The sequence below is a fragment of the Canis aureus genome, chromosome 27 (assembly GCF_053574225.1).
Source record: "Canis aureus isolate CA01 chromosome 27, VMU_Caureus_v.1.0, whole genome shotgun sequence".
In the NCBI taxonomy this organism is placed as follows: Eukaryota; Metazoa; Chordata; class Mammalia; order Carnivora; family Canidae; genus Canis; species Canis aureus.
Window position 1 is genome coordinate 20,440,711 of NC_135637.1, and position 23,283 is coordinate 20,463,993.

The 23,283-nt window shown below is 36.0% G+C and overlaps 1 protein-coding gene across 1 annotated transcript in view; it reads right to left on the minus strand.

Moving 5' to 3' along the window:
* Window positions 1–1,363: 1,363 nt before the first annotated feature.
* LOC144299629 (small G protein signaling modulator 2-like) overlaps window positions 1,364–23,283 on the minus strand; it is a 48,489-nt gene continuing 26,569 nt past the window's right edge. The window contains exons 3-5 of the mRNA XM_077875018.1: window positions 23,015–23,082; window positions 4,184–4,233; window positions 1,364–2,382 (exon numbers count right to left, since the gene is read on the minus strand). Coding sequence (XP_077731144.1) covers window positions 2,347–2,382; window positions 4,184–4,233; window positions 23,015–23,082 — 154 coding nt within the window. The 3' untranslated portion in view covers window positions 1,364–2,346. The remainder of the gene's footprint in view (window positions 2,383–4,183; window positions 4,234–23,014; window positions 23,083–23,283) is intronic.

Genomic DNA, 23,283 nt, shown 5'->3' on the forward strand with positions numbered 1-23,283 from the left:
TTTGTGTAAATCATGCTGTATTTCACAGGTAAACATTAATAAACTTGTTATTTAACTATTTGAAATGGCTAGTGGAGGATCAAACCTATCAATGCTACATACAGTCTTTGTACCAATCATCAAGATACCTTTCTGGTTTCACCACTGCTCCCCCTGCTCTAATTACCCGACATAGATCAGTAACTTAGTAAAAGTGAAAATCACCTAATTAGCTTTTAATTAGCACACACTCCATATTTCATCATCTTTGGCTATCTAAAATAGACAAGCAGATCTAAAAGAAGAAAAAAAAAAAGCTCTTTCTTAAAAAAAACAGATACAAACACCACACTCTCCAAATATATGAAAGTAAATAAAATACCATTTTTAGCCTTAAGGATTTTAACCAATAAGCCCTATATTTTTCTCATCAGATTTTTCACTATTATAAAGATTTTTAAATGATTGCTAATTATTAAAAACAACCTATTATATATATGGTTTCTTTCATACTTCCATTGCTTAGGAGTTACTCCGAAGTTAATGATGGCTTGTATTATGGACCTAGAGTTTTTTTTTTAAATGGTCAAAATTGGGTACGTGAATATGAAATTATCGAACTTTCCATTTTAAGTGATTATCCAATTATGTTTCATTACGTTTCTTAAGTATTTCAACTATTCTGGAGACAGTTGAAGGTATTTAAATCAAGATGAATACTTCTTCACATGCAATTCAAACCATGCATAATAGAAAACATGCAATTCAAACCATGCACAATAGAACAAAACAGTCTGTGGCAAGCATATACACATTTGCATAATTGACTCCGAATCTTAAGGAAGACTTAATACTGATTTTTACACTATTATTCCTATCAAGCACAAAACAGGTATGCGATGAACTTCTGTGTCATGGAAAACTTTATACATATACATGTCTATACATAAATCTCAAGGCAAATAAAATCTCAATGTAGTACATAATATTCTGTAGTTAATCCTTTAGACTATATTTTATCATGGCTGTTATGTGTTTATGCAATTTATTAAACATGATATTTTGGAGACAACTAAGTACATTTTATTAATTTTATTTGAATGCTAAGACTAAATTCTGAGTTTTTTTAAATGATTCTGTAGATTATTTATTTTGCAGGCTTCACTTAATATATGCTGGAAATAAATTATCAGAATACATTAAGAGTTAAAGTCAAATTTTGATCTTGTTATGCTGCTGAATGTTCATTTCAAAATTGTAACTGATGGCCACATAACTGATGGTGGTGTGTGACACAGAGTAGACAATACATAAATACGTATCTAAATTTTATAAAATCCTACAAATTGCTTATAAGTAGCCACATTAAACTATTAAACAAACATCAGTCTCTTCATATTTATTTATGAATTTTATGATACAGTTAAAACATACACAGAGTAATTAAATTACTATTCTAATGAAAAGCTATCCAGCAAACTCTCTTAAATACAAGGTAATAACAATATCCTTACAATTTAACAATAGAATGATATCCTTAAAACCTGAAGAAGAATAAGTATAAAAGGTTAAGCAACAAAGCTTTTAGAGAAACCATAGGAAAATATCTTAGCAACCATGGCAAAGGCAAAGATTTCTCTCTTTTTTAAATATTTCTTAAATAGGAATAGGACACAAGAAGCCCTAATCAGACAAGAAATAAACCTAATTGAGAATTTGAATATCTATCCAAAGACACCTCTAGGAGAGTACTAAAGAAAAATCCAACAAATGTTTTAATATATAGCAGAAATATCCAGTGGTGTGCCAGAAAATGTTTAGCAACTAACTTTCCTGTTTTTTTTTTTTGTCTCTTTGTTTGTTTTAGTGTTTCCCAGTGTGTATGTGGTGTAAAACCTTCTACCAAGACATATTTTCAAACTACCAAGCAGCTCTCAAAATTCCTGACACTTTAACAGTTGGCTCTTGTGAATCAGCCAGCTCCATCACAGAGGATTTGATACTCATTGTATATATAAAATGAAAAAGGACAGGGATCCCTGGGTGGCGCAGCGGTTTGGCACCTGCCTTTGGCCCAGGGCCCGATCCTGGAGACCCGGGATCGAATCCCACATCGGGCTCCCTGCATGGAGCCTGCTTCTCCCTCTGCCTATGTCTCTGCCTCCATCTCTGTGTGACTATCATAAATTAATAAAATCTTTAAAAAAAAAATAAAATAAATAAAAAAAAGAAAAAGGACACGTAGTACAGTAGAAAAAGGGCAAGTCTTAACACTTCAAAAAGGAGAATATTCATATGACAAATAATCATCACAAATATGACAAATAATCATCAAAAAGTGTTTAATGCCATTAAACTTCAAGATATTCAAATTAAAATATTTCTATAAACACACCAGAATGGCTAAAATAGAAGGATAAAAAAATTTAAATGTTAGTGAGAATATGGACCAACTGAACTCTCACATCCTGCTTTCAAAAATCGATAGAACCACTTTGGCAAACTATCAGTATCTCCTAAAGCAGAACATATGCATAGCCCAAATATCTAACAGAATACATGCATGGGTTTCCTAAAAGACATGTTCCAGATGTCCATATAACTACCATCATACAAATCAAAGTCTAGAACTATTTAAATGCATATAAATGGGATAAAGGATCATAATTTGGTACATCCACACAGTTAAATACTACACAACAATGAAAATGAGTGATTTTTCATTGCATATAATCTTACAAATGTAATGCTAAGCAAAAGAGGCAAAGTAGTAATTCTATATAATTTCATTTATAGAATGTAAAACGGAAAGTAATTTATCCTTCTGGAAGTCAATATAGTGCTTATGTTCCATGGATATATTACCAGAAGAGCACTATGCAATGGGTTATTGGTAGTGTAATGTCATATATATATATATATATATATTTTAGTGTAAGAGCTGGTTATATGGGTGTGTTCATTTTGTTACAAATCACTGAGCTTATATACCTAAAAGGTATGGCAGGATATGAGTTGATAAATAATGATAAATGTAATTAAAAAATATTTTGGCATACTTTAGAAGTTGAATCAACTTGTGAGAAAACTTCATTTACATATATTTGTAAAATATAAGTTACAACTTAACAATGCTTATTGGGAATAAAATTGTTGCTCTATGCATATTCAAATAATGTGTTTCATAAAAAATTTCTTCCATTATCAAGAGTCTGGTTGGAATTTCCCCTTGTTTCTATGTGACACTTGTCTTTAACGACCATATATTGAGCATCTCAAAAAATGTAATCAAGGCATACATCTTATAATGCCCAGAGGTGGTTCCTTCCTATAGTCCTTAAAATTTTTTTTTCAAGATACCTTTCAATAATGCTACATCACCAAACCAACAAGTTTACTTGATCATCTTTGTGTTTCTTAAGATATAATTTACCCAAAAATAGAAATTATATAACACAAATATCCATGTTATCTGCATTTTATATACCAGTTACAAGCTAAATCTTTATTATGCCTACTATTAAAGAAGAGATAAACTAAAAATTATCTTACTAAAATAACACAAATGAAATTGTTTATTTACATTCTGTACTAATCAATTATAAGTGGAACCCAGATTCACATTTTTAACAAATGTTATTGCATACATGAACCAAGGAAATTGACAAATTAATAGGGCCCATAAGATCACCTTAGAAGTCACTGATTACTTCTTATCATTTCTATTTCCATAGTTACATATTTTACTTTCACCTTTCTAAAAGCTCCACTATCGAGCTTTCATAGAGGAATCCAATTTTGATAAATCTTGACAGGTGATAAAGTAAGTTTTCCTTTCAATAACTCATCAGCTCTATTCATTGCCATCAAATGGACCTCACTACAAAAATTTTTAATATATAAAATTGTCATTCATGTCCAAAGAACTTTTTTTCAGTGGTATAAATCTTACCATTCTGAACAACACCTCCAAATTCACTTAGAAACTATCAAAGACTGTTTCAAATAACTCTATTATTATAATCCACCCAAGAACATGAACATTTGATAGAAAACATCACACAGTTTCTTCAACATTTATGTAAAAGTATGGTAAAGTATCAAGGGAACTGTGCAAATTACCTTTATATTTATTGGATATAATCAAGCAAGGATAGTAAAGGGGAAAAAACTCTAAAATTGACCGTATTAATTATAATCTTACCATAAGCTCACAGGTTAGGAATTCAGAGAAAAAGTTCACCACGCTGAGACCTAGAAAAGCATAAACAAAAATATTTTCTGTCACTACTGGCATCGCATTTTAATTCAAGAATCACAAAATGTCAAATAGTGATTCAATATTATAGAAAAATCTTCATTGTACGAGTAATTATCATACACATAATTTGACAAACAATTTTGACTACAACATTCCTCTGAAATAACGTTATCATTACTCAGCTCACATCAAACTATTGTGATTTAAGATTAATTACTCCAAGTTGAACTCTTTAAAGCAGTGATGACAAACAAGTAGAGAATTTTTATTGTCTCCTTTGTTTCTTGTGGAGAAACATTTAACAGTTTCAAATATATGCACACCCATATGCACACGCACATGCTACAAGTGGGTGTGCACGCACTCATATGCAAACGTGGTTATCATACTACAATCTTATATTTATCTTTGTCTTGTTTAAATCAATGGAGCATATATAACTTTCCATCGATATAAATATTATCTATCATGATTTTAAAGGCTGTATAATACTCCATAGTTTGTTATACACCTTAAATTAAGATATTTGATCTAATAATAATACAATATGATATTGGTTAATATTACCATCTTTAAATTGTGCCATTTAGTTAGCATCATATGTGATCATATTTAATAGTTAGCTTTGCAAGTTTTAATATTTTGATGCAGTGGTAACTAATTAACACATATTTATTAAGCCCTTGAATTTGTTTACTTTTAGGTAGATTCTTCTCTATATGAACAAAAGAATAAACTGAAGATTTAATCTTTCACATCAGTGAAGACATTAGTAACCTTTGTAAACCCTTTTGAAAACTATGAATCACTGGTATATAGGCAGGTGCTCCACTGTGTAATGTATTACAATTTAAATTAATAGAAAAGACAAACCATAATAGATTGAAACTATTATGTCAATGCCTTAATGAGTGGTGTTGTTTTTAAGGATATGTTTTTCTCAAAGGTCTATGTATCAAATTATTCTGTTTTCTAATATAATTGAAAGAAACGTTATGTTAACGTAGCTTATCTGCCAAAGAAATGATATTTAACTCTTAGGAGGAATTATCACATGTAAAAGTGATTCTGGTACTAAAAGAACCACTTGAGGAGTGAAATAAAATGTTTCTAATATCCTTCTGGTGAAATGTTAGTGGAGGGCAAAATATCACGATCTCTGAGAGCTGAATGTTCACATTAAAATTTATTATTCTTGGGATCCCTGGGTGGCGCAGCGGTTTGGCGCCTGCCTTTGGCCCAGGGCGCGATCCTGGAGACCCGGATCGAATCCCACGTCGGGCTCCCGGTGCATGGAGCCTGCTTCTCCCTCTGCCTGTGTCTCTCTGTGTGACTATCATAAGTAAATAAAAAAATTAAAAAAAATTTTTTTAAATTTATTATTCTTATTCTGCCCATTGAAATCCGTGTGTGGAGTAAAATCTTCAACAATTAATGCTCAGATCTTCTTGGTCAAAGTCCCTGAGCTAACTTCACTGCTTTCTGAGTCTTTGATTCTCAATCCATTGTATTTCACTCCAGTTATTGGTCACTAGTCCAGGTCTCCTTGTTCCTGAGTTGGTAGATACTGTTCCTTAGACTTTCACAGATTTCTCTCCTGTGCATTGTTTTTACAAATTCCAGTGCACATGGATTAACCTTGTGGACCTGCTATTTATTCTCTATTGTGTTCTGCTTTTATTTTCCCTGCAGGAACCAGGATTGAGAAATTGACTTCAAAAGATCTACTTCATGCTAATGCTCGCTAAAGAAGAAGCCCTCCTCAAGAATCTACTGTGATCTAAATACTTCTACTTCAATAAGTCAATCAAGAAATTATATATGATCTGGTCCCTCCTTTCTTATCAAGAGATGCATCAAAATAAATTTGGGGTAGATGTTAAAGGGTTAAGTGTTAGAACCTACATTTGGCTGAAGCAAAGTATCATCATTGTAGAATGAACTCCTTAGATACATATTTAAAATTTTTTCATTGTTATTATCATTTTATTATTAAAGATTTAAAGTCAAGATTTAAGGTTTGACATTTTAAAGTAGGAACAATAATTTCTTGTGGCACTATCAGATGCTAGATTGCTCCAACAGACACTATGTTGCATATTTGCAATATTAAATTAAATATTGACAATTTTACCTAAATAACAGAATTTTAACATAAAAAGTACACAAAGAAATTTCTAGTTATATCGAAAATGCTTATCTATATCTGAATGTGAATATTTAAATAATAACAGTAAATCCAAAGAACATTCTTGTTTGTATTTTGGGCATTGTTATAGTGAGTAGATAAGTTAGACCCTCAGACATAAGTCATGACCTGTGAATAAATTCAGGAATTCCAGAAGTGATATTCGACACACTTGGCTAGTTGGTCTTCAAAGGGAAAGCCAAGCCAGAGAGGGGATTGTAGGCCTATTAGAAAGCCAAAGCAGAAAAATGGCTTCCCCTAACTTTAACCTACTTTAAAAAATTCATTTACATGGCCTGACTCAGGCAAGAATACTGAGTATTGGGACACAATTAAAGGAGAGAAAATAAATTTTAACATGATGTAGATAAGATAACTATTTTTAGGGAAGAGATTTGTAGTGAAGCATCAGTCATTAAACTGTCCTTGACACTGGTACTATGTTAGAATTTTTTCATTGATGCATTTCAAGAAATTTTATTTCATAGATAAGATTCTAGTAAATAGATTTGATCAGATATACTCCTTTCATTTGTACTACTTGTCTATGCGGGGATAGCAATTCAGAAAGAATTTATGCTGAGCAAAGTAAGCATACCTCAGCAAAATTGCAATTTTGGTAATTCTGAAATTCTAATATCCTACACCTTTTATAAGTCTACAAGGCTGCCAAAGTACTGCAGAAGACTTGAGAAGTTGTACTTGAATTAGTATTTCTATAAATTAACTAATGCTATTAATGAATGCATTTATCAGATATGTGACTCGGCATTTGGAGAAATTCATGGAATCAGCATTTCAGATGTTGATTTTTTCTGTGATGCTATTTTTTTATTTTTTTAAATTTTTATTTATTTATGATAGGCACACAGTGAGAGAGAGAGAGGCAGAGACACAGGCAGAGGGAGAAGCAGGCTCCATGCACCGGGAGCCCGATGTGGGATTCGATCCAGGGTCTCCAGGATTGTGCCCTGGGCCAAAGGCAGGCGCCAAACCGCTGCGCCACCCAGGGATCCCTTTTTCTGTGATGCTAAAAGGAATTTGACTGTGTTATCTCCTCGTGGCTCACTTTTGCAAGGGAGTTCAATATTTTGGAGGAAGTGGAAGGAATCAGAATTTTGAAATGATTTGGTAACCTAAAGGTTGTGAAATCATTTTAAATAATTATAGAAAATGTTAAATAATAATAGATAAATTTAAACATAGTTTGGTGGCTTTAGGAAAATCATAGTTAATCAGCAATGGATAATAAATAGCACAGTGCTAAGATTTCTAAACTCTACATTGTGTGTTCTACATTGATACTCACAAAAGTTCGTGATTAGTGATTATTTTCCACATTTTCAGAAAAGACATTGGAAACTAACAGTTGATTGAATAAACCCCAAAATGTCTTACTGCTAGTGACTTGTAGAGTCAAAATTCAACCCAAGCTTAATTACATTCAGAATCCAATTAATTTATATACCAGGGTAGGATAATATTAAGAGATAACATTTATTGAATACATACCATATGTCAGGTACTGGGCCAGGTATTTTTGTATTATTAACTCATTTGGTTCTTACAACTGTATCTTTAGAGATGAACTGAGCTGTTCTTTACAATACTTTCTTTTATTTATTTTTTAAACACAGATCCTAGCTTCAGAGGCTGTGCCATGTATGAAACATTACATTACAGTCTCTACATGATATTTAATCATTATGAGTATTCTTGCAATTGGCATTACAATGCACATATTTACATTTTGGGGGGCATCATGTACATGTAATTACACATTCATTATATGTCTACTATCATCTTGGTTGGTTGGTCCTAGGTAAAAATAATGATAGCATTCATTGAATATATACTGTGTCAGGAAGTCTGTTTTTTTTTTTTTTAAGATTTTATTTATTTATTCATGAGGGAGAGAGGCAGAGACAGGCAGAGTGAAAAACAGGCTCCTCTGGGGGATCCTGATGTGGGACTGGATCCCAGGACCCCAGGATCACTCCCTGAGCCCAAGGCAGACGCTCAACAGCTGAGCTACCCAGGCATCGCAGGAAGTATGCTAATGCTGTAAATTCATCTCATTTAATCCCTAGAGCAGTCCTAACAGGTATTCTGGTCACCCTTATCGCGTAGATAAGAAAACTAACTAGAAAGGTAATAAATGTGCCCAAGATAACAAAGTAAAAGGCACAGCTGAGTTTCAAACACAAACTCTCTCACCCTATTAGTTTGATGCAGCATGAACCCTAGGAAAGTTGGAGTGACCCGTAGCGATGGATTTTAGGACTATCAACACATCTCATGGTTACGATCTATGTAAATCTGTTGTGTAACTATAACTATGTATAACATATATAACTTCAATATTAGCTTAGCAATGCATGCGCTTTTCCAACAGATATTTACAAGATATTTACAGATATTTACAAGGCTTAACTGATAAAATGTATGCAAAGTGTGCAGAAAAGTTCTGGCTCATAGTAAGTACTCACCAAATATCAGCTGTGACAATGATGTTGATATAACTACAGAGAAATATTAGCTTCCTTTTTCTCCATTGCAAAAGGGGCAAGGAATACAAATATGTATATTTACACATGCATGTGTATCTAGTGTTATATCTGTATTCACTTCTGCAAAGGTTTGAATATTGAACAATCTTTCTCCACAAGGAAAGAGAAACATATTTTGTTGTTCTTGCTTGGATTTTAATAGTCCATTAAAGACTCCTGTGAGACAACATGATGAGTGGGTTTTGAGGCAAGAGGGAGTACCTCTGAGGGAAATGTTGAGAACGTGGGAGGGAGTCATTCCAGATTATAAGAAAGTAGACGACAAATACCAAGAGATTGAGCATAGGACATTCCCAGGGAGCATTCCCAAAAGCTGAGATAATTGTCCTAAGAAGTTAGAGGACCCTCTGTCCTGAAACTAAAACTAGGGGAGAGCCAAAGTTAAGGTCATTGAGGAAGCTTAGTCATTTTTCCATCTGATCATTAGCCTTTTTTTGAAGGCATGCAATTATCACCAAGACAATTTATCCCTTCCTCAACATAGCACAGCAACCTTCCCACCCCATCTAACTATGCAGGACAAGTGACATCCTTCATGACTACCATACCCTTTTCATTACCCAAGGAAGGTATCTCCTGCTTAAGACTCCTGCAGCCTTAGTAAAGGTGTTTGAAGTCTTGGCTATCTATTGGCATAGTAGTGCAGGATAGCACTGTAGTATCTGTATATGAGCAATGGATAGTAGTTAATAATGCAGTTATTACAATTCTATAGTATCTCTGTTGCATTAGAACTGTCAGTTTAGTACAGATTATTTTAGAACACAAAGGAGGAACTTAATAAAATAGAACAAAATGATAAAAGACAAGCATTTAAAGATAAATGAATTAGATACAATTCCTTAGATACCAGTGTTAAAGTGTTTTGTCAGTTCTCAGATGCGCTATATAATGGAATTAATGCAAAACACTATTCCTATTCCCACCCAGGGCAAATAATTTTTCTCTTTGGAGTGTTCATTATACCATGAGCATACACATCCTTTGGAAAAGTTTGTGTTTTAGTAAAAAAAAAAAAAAAATATATATATATATATATATAAAATTAAGAATAACCATAGTACTTGTACTTGTTCATGGGCAAAGGAACATGTATGTGAACATTCTTTATCATTACACTTAAGTTAAATAGGTATTAAGTTAGATGGTGTTTATTCTAATGTTTGAGTCATAATGATGAGTTAAAAAATAGGAAATATTAAAGATTTCTTTAGTGAATATTTTTTGAGCAGAGACATTATATAAAATAAACAGTATGCCAATAGAATAATTATCTGAGTGTTCTGCATGTTACATATGCATTATATGTAAATATCTTTATATATTCAATAGAGTATTCAGAAGTACCTTTTGTATTTCCTTACTGGTCCTTGGAAGGATGATACTATATTTTTCCATTGTTCACTTTATAAAGAACCTCATTGTTTTTTTATTTTAGAAGGGTTAGCTGTAATTGTTAATACACAGAAATATTTTTAAAACATCACCTCATAAATCATTTGTGATAGTAGGCTCATTTTTCTAAGACTAGCAAAATGTATGTACCAGTTCATATTCTTTAAACCAGTATCTAAATAGCCTACTAGAATTACCTATATGAATTAGATAATACATTGAATTATTATTAGCTCAAATTCATTCTAAATATTTGAGTACAAAGAAATATAAAAGAGGAGGAGGGGCAAGATGGCTGAAGTGTAGGGTCCCCAAATCACCTGTCCCCACCAAATTACCTAGATAACCTTCAAATCATCCTGAAAATCTACGAATTCGGCCTGAGATTTAAAGAGAGAACAGCTGGAACGCTACAGTGAGAAGAGTTCGCGCTTCTATCAAGAGTTACAAAATCTGGATTACAATTCAATGTCAGAAAGCCAATTCAGAAGCACTATTATACAGCTACTGGTGGCTCTAGAAAAAAGCATAAAGGACTCAAGAGACTTTATGACTGCAAAATTTAGATCCAATCAGGCAGAAATTAAAAATCAATTGAATGAGATGCAATCCAAACTAGAAGTCCTAACGATGAGGGTTAACGAGGTAGAAGAACGAGTGAGTGACATAGAAGACAAGTTGATGGCAAAGAGGGAAACTGAGGAAAAAAGAGACAAACAATTAAAAGACCATGAAGATAGATTAAGGGAAATAAACGACAGCCTGAGGAAGAAAAACCTACGTTTAATTGGGGTTCCCGAGGGCGCCGAAAGGGCCAGAGGGCCAGAATATGTATTTGAACAAATCATAGCTGAAAACTTTCCTAATCTGGGAAGGGAAACAGGCATTCAGATCCAGGAAATAGAGAGATTCCCCCCCCCTAAAATCAATAAAAACCGTTCAACACCTCGACATTTAATAGTTAAGCTTGCAAATTCCAAAGATAAAGAGAAGATCCTTAAAGCAGCAAGAGACAAGAAATCCCTGACTTTTATGGGGAGGAGTATTAGGGTAACAGCAGACCTCGCCACAGAGACCTGGCAGGCCAGAAAGGGCTGGCAGGATATATTCAGGGTCCTAAATGAGAAAAACATGCAACCAAGAATACTTTATCCAGCAAGGCTCTCATTCAAAATGGAAGGAGAGATAAAGAGCTTCCAAGACAGGCAGGAACTGAAAGAATATGTGACCTCCAAACCAGCTCTGCAAGAAATTTTAAGGGGGACTCTTAAAATTCCCCTTTAAGAAGAAGTTCAGTGGAACAATCCACAAAAACAAGGACTGAATAGATATCATCATGACACTAAACTCATATCTTTCAATAGTAACTCTGAACGTGAACGGGCTTAATGACCCCATCAAAAGGCGCAGGGTTTCAGACTAGATAAAAAAGCAGGACCCATCTATTTGCTGTCTACAAGAGTCTCATTTTAGACAGAAGGACACCTACAACCTGAAAATAAAAGGTTGGAGAACCATTTACCATTCAAATGGTCCTCAAAAGAAAGCAGGGGTAGCCATCCTTATATCAGATAAACTAAAATTTACCCCGAAAACTGTAGTGAGAGATGAAGAGGGACACTATATCATACTTAAAGGATCTATCCAACAAGAGGACTTAACAATCCTCAATATATATGCCCCGAATGTGGGAGCTGCCAAATATTTAAATCAATTAACCAAAGTGAAGAAATGCTTAGATAATAATACACTTATACTTGGTGACTTCAATCTAGCTCTTTCTACCCTCGATAGGTCTTCTAAGCACATCTCCAAAGAAACGAGAGCTTTAAATGATACACTGGACCAGATGGATTTCACAGATATCTACAGAACTTTACATCCAAACTCAACTGAATACACATTCTTCTCAAGTGCACATGGAACTTTCTCCAGAATAGACCACATACTGGGTCACAAATCGGGTCTGAACCGATACCAAAAGACTGGGATCGTCCCCTGCATATTCTCAGACCATAATGCCTTGAAATTAGAACTAAATCACAACAAGAAGTTTGGAAGGACTTCAAACTCATGAAGGTTAAGGACCATCCTGCTAAAAGATGAAAGGATCAACCAAAAAATTAAGGAAGAATTAAAAAGATTCATGGAAACTAATGAGAATGAAGATACAACCGTTCAAAGTATTTGGGATACAACAAAAGCAGTCCTGAGGGGGAAATACATCGCAATACAAGCATCCATTCAAAAACTGGAAAGAACTCAAATACAAAAGCTAACCTTACACATAAAGGAGCTAGAGAAAAAACAGCAAATAGATCCTACACACAGCAGAAGAAGAGAGTTAATAAAGACTCGAGCAGAACTCAACGAAATCGAGACCAGAAGAACTGTGGAACAGATCAACAAAACCAGGAGTTGGTTCTTTGAAAGAATTAATAAGATAGATAAACCATTAGCCAGCCTTATTAAAAAGAAGAGAGAGAAGACTCAAATTAATAAAATCAGGGATCCCTGGGTGGCGCAGCGGTTTGGCGCCTGCCTTTGGCCCAGGGTGCGATCCTGGAGACCCGGGATCGAATCCCACATCGGGCTCCCGGTGCATGGAGCCTGCTTCTCCCTCTGCCTGTGTCTCTGCCTCTCTCTCTCTCTCTCTGTGACTATCATGAATAAACAAATAAAATCTTTAAAAAAAAATAAAAAAAAATAAAATCATGAATGAGAAAGGAGAGATCACTACCAACACCAAGGAAATACAAAGGATTTTAAAAACATATTATGAACAGCTATACGCCAATAAATTAGGCAATCTAGAAGAAATGGACGCATTCCTGGAAAGCCACAAACTACCAAAACTGGAACAGGAAGAAATAGAAAACCTGAACAGGCCAATAACCAGGGAGGAAACTGAAGCAGTCATCAAAAACCTCCCAAGACACAAAAGTCCAGGGCCAGATGGCTTTCCAGGGGAATTCTATCAAATGTTTACTTTTTTAAAAAAATTTTTATTTATTTATGATAGTCACAGAGAGAGAGAGAGAGAGAGAGAGAGAGGCAGAGACATAGGCAGAGGGAGAAGCAGGCTCCATGCACTGGGAGCCCGATGTGGGATTCGATCCTAGGTCTCCAGGATCGCGCCCTGGGCCAAAGGCAGGCGCCAAACCGCTGCGCCACCGAGGGATCCCTCTATCAAATGTTTAAAGAAGAAACCATACCTATTCTACTAAAGCTGTTCGGAAAGATAGAAAGAGATGGAGTACTTCCGAATTTGTTCTATGAGGCCAGCATCACCTTAATTCCAAAACCAGACAAAGACCCCACCAAAAAGGAGAATTACAGATTAATATCCCTGATGAACATGGATGCAAAAATTCTCAACAAGATACTAGCCAATACCATCCAAGAGTACATTAAGAAAATTATTCACCATGACCAAGTAGGATTTAACCCTGGGACACAAGGCTGGTTCAACACTCGTAAAACAATCAGTGTGATTCATCATATCAGCAAGAGAAAAACCAAGAACCATATGATCCTCTCATTAGATGCAGAGAAAGCATTTGACAAAATACAGCATCCATTCCTGATCAAAACTCTTCAGATTGTAGGGATAGAGGGAGTATTCCTCAACATCTTAAAAGCCATCTACGAAAAGCCCACAGCAAATATCATTCTCAATGGGGAAGCACTGGGAGCCTTTCCCCTAAGATCAGGAACAAGACAGGGATGTCCACTCTCACCACTGCTATTCAACATAGTACTGGAAGTCCTAGCCTCAGCAATCAGACAACAAAAAGACATTAAAGGCATTCAAATTGGCAAAGAAGAAGTCAAACTCTCCCTCTTCACCGATGACATGATACTCTACATAGAAAACCCAAAAGTCTCCACCCCAAGATTGCTAGAACTCATACAGCAATTTGGTAGCATGGCAGGATAAAAAATCAATGCCCAGAAATCAATGGCATTTCTATACACTAACAATGAGACTGAAGAAAGTGAAATTAAGGAGTCAATCCCATTTACAATTGCACCCAAAAGCATAAGATACCTAGGAATAAACCTAACCAAAGAGGTAAAGGATCTATACCCTAAAAACTACAGAACACTTCTGAAAGAAATTGAGGAAGACACAAAGAGATGGAAAAATATTCCATGCTCATGGATTGGCAGAATTAATATTGTGAAAATGTCAATGTTACCCAGGGCAATATACACGTTTAATGCAATCCCTATCAAAATACCATGGACTTTCTTCAGAGAGTTGGAACAAATTATTTTAAGATTTGTGTGGAATCAGAAAAGACCCCGAATAGCTAGGGGAATTTTAAAAAAGAAAACCATATCTGAGGGCATCACAATGCCTGATTTCAGGTTGTACTACAAAGCTGTGGTCATCAAGACAGTGTGGTACTGGCACAAAAACAGACACATAGATCAATGGAACAGAATAGAGAACCCAGAAGTGGACCATGAACTTTATGGGCAACTAATATTCGATAAAGGAGGAAAGACTATCCATTGGAAGAAAGACAGTCTCTTCAATAAATGGTGCTGGGAAAATTGGACATCCACATGCAGAAGAATGAAACTAGACCACTCTCTTTCACCATACACAAAGATAAACTCAAAATGGATGAAAGATCTAAATGTGAGACAAGATTCCATCAAAATCCTAGAGAAGAACACAGGCAACACCCTTTTTGAACTTGGCCACAGTAACTTCTTGCAAGATACATCCACGAAGGCAAAAGAAACAAAAGCAAAAATGAACTATTGGGACTTCATCAAGATAAGAAGCATTTGCACAGCAAAGGATACAGTCAACAAAACTAAAAGACAACCTACAGAATGGGAGAAGATATTTGCAAATGACGTATCAGATAAAGGGCTAGTTTCCAAGATCTATAAAGAAATTATTAAACTCAACACCAAAGAAACAAACAATCCAATCATGAATGGGCAAAAGACATGAAGAGAAATCTCACAGAGGAAGACATAGACATGGCCAACATGCACATGAGAAAATGCTCTGCATCACTTGCCATCAGGGAAATACAAATCAAAACCACAATGAGATACCACCTCACACCAGTGAGAATGGGGAAAATTAACAAGGCAGGAAACCACAAATGTTGGAGAGAATGTGGAGAAAGGGAACCCTCTTACACTGTTGGTGGGAATGTGAACTGGTGCAGCCACTCTGGAAAACTGTGTGGAGGTTCCTCAAAGAGTTAAAAATAGACCTGCCCTACGACCCAGCAATTGCACTGTTGGGGATTTACCCCAAAGATTCAGATGCAATGAAACGCCGGGACACCTGCACCCTGATGTTTCTAGCAGCAATGTCCACAATAGCCAAACTGTGGAAGGAGCCTTCGTGTCCATCGAAAGATGAATGGATAAAGAAGCTGTGGTCTATGTATACAATGGAATATTCCTCAGCCATTAGAAATGACAAATATCCACCATTTGCTTCAACGTGGATGGAACTGGAGGGTATTATGCTGAGTGAAGTAAGTCAATCGGAGAAGGACAGTGTATGTTCTCATTCATTTGGGGAATATAAATAATAGTGAAAGGGAATATAAGGGAAGGGAGAAGAAATGTGTGGGAAATATCAGAAAGGGAGACAGAACATAAAGACTCCTAACATGGGAAACGAACTAGGGGTGGTGGAAGGGGAGGAGGGCAGGGGGTGGGGGTGAATGGGTGACAGGCATTGAGGGGGGCACTTGACGGGATGAGCACTGGATGTTATTCTGTATGTTGGTAAATTGAACACCAACAAAAAATAAATTTATTAAAAAAAAGAAATATAAAAGACAATCTGCCCTCAATTTAAAATGTCTTTCAGAAGTACAAATTATATGTATGATTTTATTTACAAATCACACAAGTAAGTATATAAACTTTATCATTAATAAAATTGGGGTCTATTGTTTTGGCAAGACTATTCCACGATGAAGAAACTGGATGGGTCAGAGAAAGAAGGCTTTGAGACTGAGAAAGATGTAATGAGCAGGAATGAAGATACATTGGCTTGTGTCAAAGAAACTGTAGGTGGGAAACTCCCAGTGTCTGAGAAACTAAGGGAAATAATAAGAGAGAGGGAATAGGCCCTTAAACATCTCTGTTACTCTAACATGGAGAGGGGAGGAAAACAAGGAGGAGAATCAAAATCATAGTTAAAAGCAAAGAAGTGGACAAAGGCAAACACATGTAACCACCCCCATTGCAGGTTTCCAGCCTATTAGAGTAAGAAAGGAAAAAAACCATACCTTTAAAGAAAACTATAAATGCTATCACTAGTTGATAATGGCATATTAATTGTACTGATTTAACAATATTTTATATTGTTTGACCTGATAATTACAGAAATGTGCATCCTTAAAGAATTATTGGAAAACAAAAATACTGTAGAGGTGCAAAAATTAGCGTGTGAAAGAATCTTATAAAACTAGAGAAATTCAACAGTACAGAAAGTCAAGAAATAGGAAAAATGAAAAGATCAATGATCTGTGAAAAATAGAAAATAGAATGATGTGTCATAGATGATAATGGAGAAAGTAGTTTCAGTTCAGTAGTAAAAGTGGACAGGAATAGATCGGAAGATAAAGAGATATGTGAAAAAATTGGCAGCAAAATAGGGAAATATCAGAATGTTAAATAGAAAATAATGTGCCAAATACTGGGGATCCCTGGGTGGCTCGGTGGTTTAGTGCCTGCCTTTGGCCCAGGGCACGATCCTGGGGTCCCGGGATCGAGTCCCGCGTGGGGCTCCCGGCATGGAGCCTGCTTCTCCCTCTTCCCGTGTCTCTGCCTCTCTCTCTCTCTTTCTCTCTATGTCTATCATGGGTGGCTCAACAGTTTAGTGCCTGCCTATTTATCATGAATAAATAAATAAATAAATAAATCTTTTAAAAAATTTTTATTTATTTATGATAGTCACACATAGAGAGAGAGAGAGAGAGGCAGAGACACAGGCAGAGGGAGAAGCAGGCTCCATGCACCGGGAGCCCGATGTGGGATTCGATCCCTGGTCTCCAGGATCGCGCCCTGGGCCAAAGGCAGGCGCTAAACCGCTGCGCCACCCAGGGTTCCCAAATAAATAAATCTTTAAAAAAATATGCCAAATACTAAATTTGCAGTGTTGATAAAAGATTGTTCTAATTTTCCTTGTTAGCATAACTAATATTTTTAATCTATTGATTGTTATATCTTTTTTAAGAAAGATTTATTTATTTGACAGAGAGAGTGCATATGAGCAGGAAGACAGGCAGAGCGGGGGAGGGGGGAGAGAGAGAGAGAGAGAGAGAGAGAGAATTTCCAGTGGACTCTGAGAAGAGAGGCAGGGCTTGGTTAAGATCTGAGACAGAGACCCTGACCCAAGCTGAAATCAAGAGCTGGTCACTTAACCGATTGAGCCACTCAGGAACCCCTGTCAGCATCTTATATATATATATTTTTTATTAAAGATTTTATTTATTCATTCATGAGAGACAGAGAGAGAGAGAGAGAGAGAGAGAGAGGGAGGGAGGGAGAGAGGCAAAGACACAGGCAGAGGGAGAAGCAGGCTCCACACCGGAGTCCCATGTGGGACTCGATCCTGGGACTCCAGGAACATGCCCTGGGCCAAGGGCAGGCACTAAACTGCTGAGCCACCCAGGTATCCCATCATCTTATATTTTACGTCATCCCTCCTATTCATATAAAGTTTTTGCACAAAAGCCATGTATCAAGATTAAAGATATTTTTCCTGAAAATGATTATATACTCAGAACTTCAGGATTTTACTGTTCTAAGAAAATCGCAATTAACTTCCTTAGAAATCAGATTTTACAGAAGCGTATTTTGTTGCTTTATAATATAATTCATTTTTGAATTAAATCCACTCCAAATTTTCTATATTTGCTTACCAAATTAGAAACTATTTAAATATAGAATATGGTTTGCTACAATAGTAATGATACCTGAACTCAGTCTGGGATGTATTTTTTCTTTTTCTTTCTTTTTAAAGATTTTATTTATTCATGAGACACACACACACACACACACACACACACAGAGGCGGAGACACAGGCAGAGGGAGAAGCAGGCTGTATGCAGGAAGCCCAATATGGGACTCGATCCTGGGACTCCAGGTTCATGCCCTGGGCCGAAGGCAGGCGCTAAACACTGAGCCACCCAAGGAACCCTGGGATGTATTTTTTCATATAGATTTGTTCACAATCTATAACAATCTGGTATTCTACAGAGTTCTGAGTACAGAAATATTTTTGAGTTAAATACTGAATGTAGCATAGCAATATTTAACCCAAATTATAAATTGGAAGAGTTGGTTAAGATATTCTAAATTTGAGAAGTTGTCTTAAAATTAGCATATATACATTTTTCTGAAATAACCAGTACAAATTATAGTGTTGTTCTCTTGTATTCAAAAACTAGAGTGTGAGATTCTTTGTTAAATTATCTCTGTATACGTAACACTGTAATTCTTCTTGGCATTTTTATGCAAACAATATAAAAACAGTTTTCATTTTAAAATGTGTCTAAAAATTATTTGTTACTCTTCCCTTCAAAAGTGGAGCTCAGGGGCACCTGGTGGCTCAGTTGTTTATGTGTCTGCCTTCGGTTCAGATCATGATCCTGGGGTCCTGGGATGCAGCCCTGAGTTGGGGTCCTGTTCAGCGGGGAGACTCTGCTTCTCTCTTCCTCTGACCTCCCCCTGCCCCTGCTCATGCTGGTGATCTCTCTCTCTCTCAAAGAAATAAATAAAATCTTAAAAAAAAAAGTAGAGCTTAATATCCCCCTCCTTGAGTATTCTGTCCGATTGCTAATTGTCCTGAATAGTCCAGGGTATGATAAGCAACAGAGAAAAGGAGAAAGAAAAAAATGGCATTCTGGCACATATGCAGGATTTCAGCTCCACTTGGCTTAGGTGAACAGCTGACTGTTCAGGTGTATGCCCCCAAAGTCCCCCACTCTGCCCTCAATATCAAGAGCCTCACAACTAAGGCCTGTGCTTTGATCACAGCACAGACATGCAAAAATAGGAGTGGAAAGGTTATCAAGTAAGAAAGAAGAAATCTCTCTTCTTCTGGTGGATGCAGTGGTATCTTAGCACTGGACTAAAGCCCTCCTTCATCCTGTTAGACTGGATCTCTCATGCAATATGCACCCTGAACTACCATAAATGTTGGAAAAATCAAAGGGAAAATGAGTGAGGGCAATATGAGAGGGAGGAGAGGAAGGAGAGGAGGTGGAAGCCTGTCCTTTACTACTTTTTTATATTCTGAATTCATTATAAATAGAAACTACTGCTTCCCTTCAAACTCGTAACGCCAAATGTGGTTTCTTGCCTTTCTTGAGACTATATTTTGTTTTAAAAAGTCATTTTTAAATAAAATTATTAAAAAGTAATAAAGTTTTCAAGGTAGAAAAGTATGGAAAGCAATAAGGAGTTTTTTTAAGAGGTAACAAATACAAATCTTTTGTTTAATTCCTTCCCAGACCTTTTTAAACTTCTATTAAAAAAAGTCTTTTTTTTGTTACAAGCTCTGTACAAATTTGTATCCTATTTAAAATGTATTCATAGTATATCCTCCCTCCCTCCCTCCCTCCCTCCCTCCTTTCCTTCCTTCTTTCCTTCCTTCCTTCCTTCCTTCCTTCCTTCCTTCCTTCCTTCCTTCCTTCCTTCGCTACATTATTGGTAAACATAATGTGAATGCTTCCCCTATCACTTACTCTGCATTTCAATGACTCGGTTCCTCTCATAGTGGCTTATTAGAAAGAAATTTGCACAGGGGTGCACATGGATTTGAATCCTGGCTTCATCACTACTCAGGTGTGTCATTTTGACAAATGATCCAAGCTTTAGTATTTTGTTTTATCTAAAGTGCCCCCTAGCCCAAAATTTAGCTCCCCACAATTCTTAGTTCCTAATCCCGCCAAACTGGAATATTTTGAGCTGACAAATGAGAATAAAATTATACTACTATTGGAATGATTGCAGCGCTAGATATGCATGACAAGTGTTTTCATCTCTAAGGAACAATGTATTTAATCCCATGATAGCTAGGTCTTAAAGATATTATTTAGCACCTCTACACCTCCATATAATTAATATTAATATAATATAGCAATATATCAATCATTACTTTATTATTAATACATTAATAATTAAATAATTCTATACAATATATTAATACATTGATTTATCATTCATCAGTTTATTCTATTAATATGAGTAGCATTACACTTTTAGAATCCTATAAGAGGTAACACTCTCTGGGTGTTATGTGTCAGGTACAATACTGAACAGTGCCCTTGTATTGTCTCACTGACAATATGATAAAGTAGGAGCTCACGTGATGCCCATTAGGATGATGAGGAAATTGAGCTTTAGAAAACAAAAAAACCACATGTTTTATACAAGGCCACTCACACTTTTCGTAAATGTTGGAGCTGTGACTTTAACCGATACTAATTTAAACCTAAAGTCCATGTCATTAACCATGATGCATCATGCCCTAGTGGGCTTCTCCAAGGCCACCAGAACAGTCCTGAGCTTTCCTGGGCCAAGTTTTGATACAGTTCTCCCTCCAATATCTATGGTATCCCCTTCTAGAACTTGTTACTATAGACTGGGTCTCCTCACTTTCTCCTTCAGTTATCCCAATCTCTTCTTCTTATATTCTCTCTCTCTCTTTTTTTAGATTTTATTTATTCATTTGAGAGAGAGATAGCAACAGAGAGCATAAATGGGGAGAAGAGGGAGAAGCAGGCTCTCCTCTGAGCATGGAGCCCAATGAAGGGCTCCATGCCAGGACCCTGGGATCATGACCTGAGCTGAAGGCAGACACTTAACCGACTGAGCCACCCAGGCACCTCTCTTCTTCTTCTTCTTCTATTCTTATCTTTATTTCTCTGCACTTCATTCTGAGTGATTTCATCAAATTCATTATCTAGTTTACTATTTTTCTCTTTTTCTCTATGTTTTAATCCAGATTTCTGAAGTTCCAGTTATTATTATCAGCATTTCTAGAACTTCTGTAAACTAAAATCAGCACATTTCTCTACATAGCAATAACAAGTTAGAAAATATAGCCAAATATATGCTACCATTCACAAGAAAGAAAATGCTACAAAATATATAGTTGTTAAGTGCAGAATATTTACAGATTTTATGTAGCAAATTGTGAAACCCAATGAAGGGATATTAAAGAAGACCTGAAGAAATGGAGAGATAGGGGATCCCTGGGTGGCGCAGCGGTTTGGCGCCTGCCTTTGGCCCAGGGCGCGATCCTGGAGACCCAGGATCGAATCCCATGTCGGGCTCCTGGTGCATGGAGCCTGCTTCTCCCTCTGCCTATGTCTCTGCCTCTCTCTCTCTCTCTCTCTGACTATCATAAATAAATAAAAAAAAAAATTAAAAAAAAAAAAAGAAATGGAGAGATATATTCTATTAATAAAATTGTTTAACATTGTTAATATCTCTTTTTTTTAGATTTATTTTTTTATTTATTTATGATAGACATAGAGAGAGTGAGAGAGAGGCAGAGACACAGGCAGAGGGAGAAGCAGGCTCCATGCCGGGAGCCGATGCGGGACTCGATCCCGGGACTCCAGGATCGAGGATCGCACCCTGGGCCAAAGGCAGGCGTGAAACCACTGAGCCACTCAGGGATCCCCTACATTGTTAATATCTCAATTGCTGTGTTCTTACGTGTGTGACATACAGACTAATCCAACAAAAAAATGGTATCACAGCAGTATGAGAAAACACAGGAACAAGGGGACTTGCTGGCTGTTTATAGCACAAATTATTTAAGAAGATAATAATGAAATTTAGGATAAAACTGAATAATGGTAAGAAGGAGTATAATTGATAAGTTTAGGTAAAAGAACAACAACAACAACAAAACTTACACCCCAGTATGTTCCTTATCTAGACAAACACAATAAACTCTCATTCTCTGTGGCAGGTGACTCATAGATCTCATTCATTCATTCATTCATTCACGCATAGTTTGCCAGATGACCTGGGTTTTAAGGAGTAGTCATATCATGGAGAATAAATATTCTAATCTTGCACACAGGTGTGTGAACAGAGTCGTTTATTTCAGTGTGAGAAGTATCTAACAGAACCTGTGTCATTGTAGAGGAAGGAGCTATGAACATAGTTTTGACATCTGCCTGCTTCCTCCTATCCAACAACCAAGAGGCTCTCCCTACAAAGAATATCAACTGTTTGATGAGCTCCCTTTATTCTTTCTTCCCCACTTATCCTCAGGCTGAATCTCACAAGACTTGGCGAGTATTCTACAACAATTATATAGAACTGTTCATCCTTCAGTTTTCATTCACTGGCTGATAACTCAGCTATATGAAAAATTTCCTTTGTACTAAAATGTAATGAATAGTCCCTAAGTGTAAGAACATGTTTTCCTTCCTCACAAAATCTGAATTATCTTCCCACATTTTATCAGTCTGTCTTCTCAATAGTAGCTGTGATAAAGATATATTGGCTAGCGATGCCATAGACTTTTTTTCTACTTGTGCATTTCATGATACATTTGGTTATTAAGGTGACTTTTTAAGTTCATGGTTTCATCTTACCATTGGTAATGAAACCTGGATATTCTATTTGAAGAATGGCCCAAAAATATGAGAGTAAGGACACAATGCTGAAAAAAAAAATAATGAAAACCAATTAGCGAATCAAAGAAATATCATCTGAGGTAAATACACTTGGGAAAAATGTCTAATTGTGTGTGTGTGTGTGTGGGGGGGTGTCGGTATGGGTGTAATTCCGAATTTAATAATTTACTCGCTATAATAATATTTGAATTACCATTATTTTTGATAAAAATTTTCTGGTCATTAAG